Below are 10,429 nucleotides of genomic sequence, written 5' to 3'. Positions count from 1 at the left end.
TTATTGGGCAACTCAAAATGATATCTCATTTGAGTTGGGGCTTCCCGAATATCACATGAATTATACCTTTGTCGTCCCGGTCTGACGAAGACGATGATCTGTATTCAACTCTGTCCATATCAAATCTGAAAAGACAATATCGAATACATAGTATCAATGAATAACTCAATTCACAATCCGTTCTGATCAATACTCAACTCAGTACAAAATCTGATTAATATCTGAACACAATACAATCTGAGTCATATTAATAATATCACAATCTAATCGAATCATATCTGAATCTGATCAATCTAAATCAACTGATGTTTCGACGGCATAACAATACAGTCTGAATAACCCCGTCAATTCTGAACATCACAATTAAAATACTGGAACTCATAATCTGTGTCAATACAATTCATACTCTGAATACTAACACAATTCTGATATAGAATCTCAGTCAATATCTTTCAAAAATCATAACAATTACAGAAGCAATCTGTTCTTTAATCTGACTTCAATTCTATAATGTCTACGGTAGCAGAAACACCATATCTGAATCATATTCAATTCCAGCAACATCATATTTTCAAAACATCTCAAAACATAATAAAACTTACGTTCAAATGAAGCCTGCGTTGCTAGGAACTCAATACCGTAATCGGATTCAAAAACAGACGGACAGATTGTCAGAATCTTCAATCAAACTCAAGAGCTTCCCTCGGTTCTTTATTTCTGATTCTCCAAGAATTCTTGCATGTATCTATATATATATATACACTCGTAACATGCATAAAAGCAAGTGGCTCATTCTTCATTTTACACGTCGCTCGCTAGGGCGGTCAAAACCTACCGCTAGGGCGAGTCAGTTTCGGTCGAGATCCTCGGCTGAACATCTCCTGTCGCTCGGGCGGTCAAAAGTTGCTCGCTAGGGCGAAGAACTTTCGGCCCTCACAATTATACCTGCGCGTTCGGGCGGTGCTTTTCTGCCGCTCGGGCGCGAGATGTTCGGTCTAACATCTTGAGATGTTCGATTCAACATCTTGGCTTAACATAAACCAACGCCCGGCTTCGTCATTTGAGTTCCTGTGACTTCCATTACGTCAATTAATCAACGTCTGATTAGAATGATTAAATCTCGGGCATTACAATCAGGGTCAAGAAGAGAACGAGGCTGGACTAGATAGCGTGGAGATCCGGGCTTTGAAGCAACTTAGGATTCAGCACTGACTTGTAGCTGAACCTAGTCGGATTATTGTAGATTATACAATTTTTGTATGTTATGTTTAATATGTAATTTGAATTTAATTACATTACGTTTCCGCTGTATAATTTAAGAAAAAAATTTAGACCCTGTTTATACTAATTGATTAATTAGTCGTAATTATGATTTAGAACGTGATTAGCGTCCGGGTCCCCACAACTTTCGAGCTAGATATATAATGGGATAGACTTTCTTAAATATATAAAAAAAATTTCAAAAGATTTATAACTATATATTGTAACTACTCACAATATAACCAATTAAAAGAAAAGAGACAATTTTCCTAGGAAGTGTAAAAACTATAACATAAAATAGAATAATCTGAACACAAAACCATCGATTTATTGCCAAATGGATAAGTACATCAAAGGACCATTATTCACACTCTTTATTGTAGTAATTTAACAACAAGAAAAGAAAAACGATGGAGCTTCAGCATCTGGTCTGGTTTAATTTTCTTGCCTAAATGATTAAGGAGAACATCAAAGTACCATATAATAATAGTTCATGAAGCTCTTTATTATAATGATCAAACTAGTAGAAAATGAGAAAAAAAAAACAATGGAGCTTTGTCTTAATTTGGTCTGGTTCTGATTTAGTTGTTTGTCCAAAACTGTCCTTGAAGATATTTTATAACGTTATTGTCAACTTGGAATGCCTTCGTAAGAACATCGATGGAAATTGGTGGTTCAGAGCCAAAAACAGCATTTGCAATGGTGATGACTCCAGGATTCTGACTACTTAACCCGGCAAATGCAACAGCCTTGGCTTTTCCGGTATTGAATTGAAAATGAATGAGACCTTCGGGGAACACAAACACATCTCCTGGATGCAATGTCTTGGTAAAAAGCTTGTTTTTCTGGTTGGGATTTGCAGGATTCGAAGTCACAAACCCAACAGATAGAATTCCTTCAATTAAGACAAGAATTTCAGTAGCACGAGGATGTGTGTGAGGAGGGTTGAGCCCATATGGTGCATAATCAACTCGAACCAAAGAAATGCCCAAAGTATTGAGTCCAGGTATTTGGTTTACATTAACTGGAGTAACCCTTGAGCCTACTCGATTTGATGTGTTTCCGGGTTTATTCAGACCATTGAAAAAGAAATCATCTGCCGAAACCATATTTGGGTTCTTGCAAATCTTTCCATTCACAAACACTGCAATAATACGTATAATTTTTCATGAACTTGCAAAATGCAAGGATAAACCGACTTATGACCAGTTAATAATGTAAATAAAATGATATAAAGTTTCGAATCAGTTGATCAAAATAACCTCATAAAAGTAAACATTATAACTTCGATATAGCTAAAAAAATGAGATTAACTTAGTCGAGAGAATATGCATAGAATTAATTAATTACCAGAAGCTTTTGCATCCTCGACCGCGACACAAAAGTCTTGAAGAGGACTAGGATCAGATGCAGACGCTGATAAACATATCAAAGTTACTAAAAAAAAATCTAGAAAGAAACGAAAGCCCATCTTAAATATTTCGCTTTTGAAGTTTTGAGCTTGAGATGTGGTTTCAATCCACAAAACGCAAGTGTATTTATAACTGAAATATTTGAACTAGTCGGAAAATTTCCTTAATAAACAAAATGTTTGAACTTGTCCAAATTTATTTACCCGACGAGTTGGATAAATTAATAGCTTGCGCTGTGACTAAACAAAGGTAGAAAGACCAAGACATTTGAAAATCGACCACGTCAATCAAATCTTAAATAATGTTTCTGGTTTTAAATCCAAAATATAAATTTGTCACAATTTTTTGGATATTTTGAAGTCCATCAATTTAAAATCTATTCTCTTTTATTTAAGCTTCGTCAATAGCGAATATAATGAATTATACATTTTCATTTTTCACATAATAAAGCCATTGATTTATCGGTAAAGTCTTTAAATAACTTCATATAAAGTCTACTCAAAGGACACAATAAATAAATATATATACACACACAAACACACTACTATTATTAATTAATAAAATTAAATATAACGACCTACTCTATTACAAGTAATTAAATATAAAAAGTCCAAAAATATATTTAAGTAGGAAATAAATAAATATATATATATATATATATATATATATATATATATATATATATATATATATATATATATATATAAGGACACAATAAATAAATACACACACACAAACACACTATTATTATTAATTAATAAAATTAAATATAACGACCTACTCTATTACAAGTAATTAAATATAACTAGTGCCAAAAATATATTTAATGGAAACATATATTCATTCATTCATTCGGTGACTAAATTATTTGTTTAATTAGGGTTAGTTAATAGTTGTCTTTGGAATATATTGCAAACCAAAAAATATTTATTTAATTCCAAATGACACATATATTGAAAATTTATATTTCTTGAATTTAGAGTGCAGTTCTTCCTCTATAAGCATATGAAAAGTGATGCGAAAATGTTTTTGTGGTCTTTTTCACTTGGTGAATATTCAAAAATATCATCGATAAACAGCATCAAAAATTTGTCAAATAATGGCTTTGGACACTCTGTTCATGAGATCCATATATGAATGATGTCGGAGATTTTTTCAAGCCAAACGACATACTATGAACTCTTAATTGTTGTAAATTATTTTCAAGATCGAGTTTCGAGAAGTTTGTAGCTCATTTGAGTTGATAAAAAAATGTCATCTATCCTCACAAGGGGATACTTATTCTTCATTATGGTCTTATTTAATTATCTATAAATAATTCACAATCTCGTATTCTCATCATTTTTTTTACAAACAAGATTGGAGCTCCCCAAAGAGATGCATTAGATCTGATTTGTTTCTTATCCAACAATTCATGGAATTATTCTTTCAGTTCTTTGAGTTTTGCATGCGGCAGTAATTCGGTTGGGTGCCTTAGAAATTGGTGCAGCACTGGGCACCAAATTAATCCCAAACTCCACTTTGCGACATGGAATTGTTCTGAATATATTTTCCAAAAAAACATTTGGAAATTCTTGCACTATTGGAATATCTTCTAGTTTGAATTCGACTAATTCTTCTACCTTACTTACCATGGCTAGGTAAAAAATTTCACCGTTTCTCATGGCTTTCCATGTCTAGGAAACTGGTAGGAGGGATTTATGTTTGATAGGCTAATAATAGTTTGCATTTTTGTTGTCGTATATCTCATTGTTACCACTTCCAACGTGCTTAATTAACATATTTTTGTTTGATTTTATTGTAGAGGAAGTTTTCTACTCTTGGGATAAATTTGGGTTAAAAAATATGATTTTATATCATAATTAAAGTTGACGATATGATCTTAGTAGAAGACTTGAAGCAGAAAAATTCAGAAGTGATATTACCACAAAGGGTTATCACGCCTTGTGACAATTCTTCAGCTGCCTGCACAACTAAATCTGAAGTCCAAAAACTGCAAAGATAATACCAGAATTTAGATTCCTAATTGTGGTATTTTAGTTGTGAAAAATAATTGGAGAGATATTTTTATTATTGAGAGAAATAAAGATAAGATAAGTTATAAAACTCTATCATATCTTTGATATGATTTTGTGTACATTAGGTTTTATCTAATCTTGGTGGGCTTTTCTCATTGACCCAATAAGCATTACATGTAAAAAAGAAGGAGACACGCAATCGAAGAAGAATTCTCTATTCTCCATCTACCTCTTCAATGTGAAGAACAAGAAGAAGACTCAATAATTTCTCATCTCCTCTCCACACCTTTAGGCTAAGTTTTATTTCTGATTCAGGGGATATTTTTACTATTTCAATTTATCACTCTTAGGTTTTTTGTGTTTCAATTTAATATTCGTGTTTTGTTCATGTTGATTTATATTTAATTCTATGAAAGTTGTATCTCAGTTAATCTGACAATTTAATTCGATATATAATTTTCTACTGTTATGCATTAATTCAGTGATCCGTAATTGTCATGAACGATTGGTACATGAGTAGCGATATATTAAGTGTGTTGTGCTATCATAGCATATTTAATCTAAATAAATCAACGAAACTCGATCTATCGATTGCAGCTATCTCGGTTGTTAGATTTAAGGATTAACTGTTTTAACAAAACGAAAATGTTATTTTTAATTAATATAGAATGCTATCGTGCACAGTTAGTTATTGATAAGTTTTAACTATATGCTGGGTTTGGTCAATTAAATTAGGAAAACACAAGGATTTTAGCATCTATCCCTATAATTCTAAGGTTAATTACCTGTAACTGCATGAATAAATCATATATTAGCCGATGAACAGTGACACAATAGAATAGTGAAAATCCACTTGAATTAGAGTTTGGTAATTTAATTCTCGTTTAGATTATTTGTTTTTTTTATTACTTTCTAATTTTAGTTATAATATTTCATTTTGTTCTTATCCAACAAAACCCCTCTGTTATTTATTTTTCCTCGAAAGAAATCATCTCCCGTTCTTTGTGGATTCAACCCTACTCATCATTACACCCATTTTACTTAGAGATTAGGAATTTAAGTTTGGTGACTCAACGACAGCACAACAATATTCCCTGAATTTGCCAAGATAAACTTATTTTCCTTGTTTCAAATCCGAAGTTTGACTTTCGTTCTCCTAAAATCTATCAATGCATGGTTCTTGATTAACTAATCCGTTCTTAGAATAACATAATATTCTACCATATCGACATGAATATATTTAGCTTCAAATGTATGTATATTGACACAGATTTTACAGCTATGGTGTACCATATATATATATCAATAGTCTTGCTAGGAGGTGTTGTTACTCTGAATGGTTCAAACACTTCTTTGGGTATAAGCCATAACTTCCTAGTAAACCTTTATATATATATATATATATATATATATATATATATATATATATATATATATAAGTAAGTTATGAAATATTGGTGGGTATTGAGGAAAGTGTAGCATACGTAATAAGTTCTGTATATATATATATATAAAGTAAGTTATGAAATATTGGTGGGTATTGAGGAAAGTGTAGCATACGTAATAAGTTCTGAATATATATATAAAGTAAGTTATGAAATATTGGTGGGTATTGAGGAAAGTGTAGCATACGTAATAAGTTCAGACTCTTCGAATGGGAATTTCATGGGAAGGTTTGCGAGGGTTCGCGTGCGCCTGGATATTACAAAGCCGATTAAAAGATTTATCCGGATCGGCATGGGTGATGCAAAGGTCGACTTGATAATCTTACTCGTATATGAGAGGTTGCCTGATTTCTGTTACGCGTGTGGCTGTATAGGACATCCGTTTCGAGAGTGTGACAGGGCTTCAGTGCATACAGGACATCTTGAATATGGGCCATGGTTAAGAGCGTCACAACTGAACGGAGGGAACAAAAGTAAAAATCAGTCGTCCCAAAATAATCAGAAATTCCCAAACACAGGCCCTCCTACTAGTAAATCAGACGGGGACAGTAGGGACAGACAATTACACACTTACAATATTGAAGGGGTGGAACCACTGAAGCTGTCACAGGATAAGGTAATAGGAGAGGAATGCTATCACACTACACTAAAAGGTAGTGGAGCGAAGTCTCTGGACCCAGTGCCAATCTCTCTTGGGATTTCAGACCCCAATACCTTTATCCAGCCATCACAGCAGGCAGCCCTGGGAAAGGGGAATAAAGCCACGCAATCAACTGGGCTGGACACCCCAAGCGCTTGTTCGTTGATCACCATCGGCCCAGAAGCCTTAAGGCTGCAAGGGGTTGAGGAAAATAACCCCTCACCAAAGAGCACCTCAAAAAGATGGAAGAGAAGGGCCAGGGGAAGCCCTGCTAAGGGAAGAATGGTCCCGTCGGGTGAGCTGGTAGGATATAAGAGGACGGGAACCGGAGAGAACTCCAATGTAAACTCTTCTCCAAAGAAAACTAAGCAGATGGACACTCAAGTAACGGCGGTGGTTGCTACGCAACCCCGCCGAGAGGTATGAATTGCGTTGTTTGGAATGCCCGGGGGCTTGGGAACCAACGGGCATTCCGTGAACTCATGCGGCTGGTAGCCGAAAAGAAGCCCACCCTACTCTTCCTTAGTGAAACAAGGAGGAGAAACATAAATAGAGCGCAATGGCAAATGCAGCTTGGATACACGGGCTGCTTCACGGTGGATTGTGTAGGACGAAGCGGGGGACTGTGTTTGTTGTGGATGGACTCCTTGTCAGTAACAGTTACATCCTTTTCTACAGGCCATATCGATTGCTCGGTGATTGAGGGAACCAAAAAGTGGAGATTTACAGGATTTTATGGTAACCCAAATGTATCGTATCGATCTCAATCATGGGAATTGCTGCGTCGCCTTGGGGGCATTAGAGAATTAGCAGGCCAACCGTGGCTTGTGGGAGGGGATTTCAACGAAATATGCTTTGATAGCGAAAAAGTTGGTGGTAATCCGAGAACAACATCACAAATGCAAGGATTTAGAGATGCTCTAGACGATTGTGATTTACAGGATTTGCATTGTCGAGGTGAGTTGTTTACATGGGCAAATCGGAGAATGGGAAATCAACTAATTCTTGAGAGGCTAGACCGTTTTGTTGGCACTCTTGAGTGGAGACTAATGTACCCAACTGCATATGTTCAGGCATTGGATTTTTTCCATTCAGATCATAGGCTATTATATATTAACTTGGGCGAATAGAATTCTACAGCAGTGAGAGCCTTGCAAAAGCACGAATTTATTCCCCGCTTCGAAAGTGGTTGGCTCCGGGAAAGAGAATGCAATGACATAGTTGCTCAAGGGTGGAGGCCGTCTGATGATTTGATGCCCCTTCATGATCGAATTTCCAACGTTTTACAATCACTCCAACAGTGGGCTAGGAACAAGCTGGGATCCTTGCCACGACGGATTAAAGAGAAGAGGTCCAAGATCAACGCACTTAAAAACAAAGACAATTGGCCACACTCAACGTCTCAAGTATACAAACATGAGACCGAACTTGAGAAGCTACTCACACAAGACGAGGAATATTGGAGGCAGTGTAGCAGAATAGATTGGGTTCAGGGAGGGGATAGAAACTCAAAATTCTTCCATGCCCATGCTTCCGCAAGGAGGAACGTAAACACAATTCGGGGACTAATCACGGCACATGGGGATCTCTGCTCGGAACCCCAAGGTATGGCTGATATTATCACTGAGTATTTTTCAAATCTTTTCGCCTCTAATGTCCCCTCCCCAGAAGAAATGTCTCCTATTTTGGAATGTGTGCAATCCAAGGTTACTCAGCAGATGAATCAAATACTATGTGCTCCGTTCACGGCTAGGGAAGTGAAGAAAGCCCTATTTGACATGCACCCGGATAAATCACCTGGACCGGACGGTATGTCGGCACTTTTCTACCAGAAATTCTGGCATATAGTGGGACGCGACGTAACTGCGGCTACCCTGGCCGTCCTTAATGAGGACGCTCCTTTGGATAGTTGGAACCAAACAGTGGTCACTGTTATTCCCAAAGTTGAAAATCCACTCCTCGTGAAAGAGTTCCGTCCTATTAGCCTATGCAATGTTTGCTATAAGATAGTGTCCCGAGCCCTAACAAATCGACTAAGGCCGATCATGAATGATATAATTGATGATTACCAGAGTGCATTTGTACCGGGACGCCTGATTTCTGATAACATAATCCTAGGCTTTGAGGCAATCCATTGGATGCGAAATAGAAAGGCTGGGAAACATGGATTTGCGGCTTTGAAACTCGATATGAGCAAGGCTTACGATAGAGTGGAATGGCAATTCTTGGAGGCGATGATGGACAGACTAGGATTTGCTTCATCCTGGACAAAAAAGATAGCGAGATGTATAAACTCAGTCTCGTATTCGTTCAGAATAAATCAGCAGACTTTCGGGAAGCTATATCCTACAAGAGGAATTAGACAGGGTGATCCTCTCTCCCCTTTCCTATTTGTTCTGTGCGCACAAGGCCTTTCAGCTATGCTGTCATCTTTCCAGGAGAGAAACAGATTTAGAGGAATCAAAATCGCAAACTCATGTCCAATCCTCTCACATTTTTTCTTCGCGGATGATAGCCTGGTATTCTTTAGGGCAACTGAGGGAGACTGCGTACAAATTCAACAATGCTTAAATCAATACGCGAAAGCGTCGGGCCAGCTAATAAACTTTGAAAAATCAAGACTCTCCTTCAGTCCGAACACAAGGGGAGATGTGATAGAGCTCATAAAATCACGGCTCTCTATTCCTGTAGTACAGGGGCATGAAATCTACTTGGGGTTGCCTACTTTCTCAGCCCGGTCTAAAAAACTTCAATTTACATATCTTCTCGAGAGGGTGGCCAAGAGAATTTCTAGCTGGAGCAATAAATTGTTTTCAATAGGAGGAAAGGAGGTTTTGATCAAGTCAGTCCTTCAGGCTGTGCCCACATATGCTATGTCATGTTTCCGAATCCCTCAATCCATACTCAATAGGATTGAAAGAGAATGTGCCATGTTCTGGTGGGGGACTAATGCAGAGAGTAGAAAGCTTCATTGGAAAAGGTGGGACTACATGTGCAAACCGAAGTGTCAGGGAGGAATGGGCTTTCGCAAACTAGAGATATTTAATAAAGCCCTTCTTGCCAAGCAGATTTGGAGAATTATAAGGAAACCTGATTCGCTTGTAGGCTGAGTACTAAAAGCCCGATACTTTAAACATGGAGACATTATGCAGGCTCAACTTGGTAGTAACCCATCGTTTGTATGGCGATCCCTCCTATGGAGCAGAACACTTTTGCAAGATGGATTGTACTGGAGGGTGGGGAACGGGAAATCAATCCGTATTTTCGATGATAAATGGGTACCAAAGGTCCGCAATTTTATTCCGAACAATGGCTCGCGTACACTAAACGAGTCCAGGGTAGAAACTCTAATAAAGGATGGATTATGGGATGACGAGGTTATAAGAAGTACAGTCTTACCTTATGTTGGGGATGAAATCCGCCAAATACCTCTTCCCCAAACACCGAGAGAGGACTCTAGGTACTGGAAATATGATAACAAGGGAAGATATTCAGTGAAAGAGGGATATCGGATGGGAATTGGGCTGTACGAAACGCCGGCAAACCAAACGATACTACCAATGATGAAATGGTGGAAGTTTCTATGGTCACTTTCACTACCTCCTAAAATCAAAGTTTTTTGGTGGAGAATAGCTCTGGACTTAATTCCCACGG

The 10,429-nt window shown here is 37.1% G+C and overlaps 1 protein-coding gene across 1 annotated transcript; it reads right to left on the bottom strand.

Moving 5' to 3' along the window:
• Window positions 1–1,563: 1,563 nt before the first annotated feature.
• On the bottom strand, window positions 1,564–2,772 carry LOC140828855 (germin-like protein subfamily 1 member 14). Its single transcript, XM_073191717.1, has 2 exons — window positions 2,611–2,772; window positions 1,564–2,404 (listed from the first exon to the last, which is right to left on the bottom strand). The coding sequence occupies exons 1-2, from the start codon at window positions 2,729–2,731 to the stop codon at window positions 1,842–1,844; spliced, it is 684 nt and encodes a 227-aa protein (XP_073047818.1). The 5' UTR covers window positions 2,732–2,772; the 3' UTR covers window positions 1,564–1,841.
• Between the last annotated feature and the right edge of the window lie 7,657 nt (window positions 2,773–10,429).

Source organism: Primulina eburnea, chromosome 4 (assembly GCF_022965805.1).
Source record: "Primulina eburnea isolate SZY01 chromosome 4, ASM2296580v1, whole genome shotgun sequence".
In the NCBI taxonomy this organism is placed as follows: domain Eukaryota; kingdom Viridiplantae; phylum Streptophyta; class Magnoliopsida; order Lamiales; family Gesneriaceae; genus Primulina; species Primulina eburnea.
The sequence above is the reverse complement of the archived record's forward strand: the minus strand, read 5'-3'. Positions and strand labels throughout refer to the sequence as shown.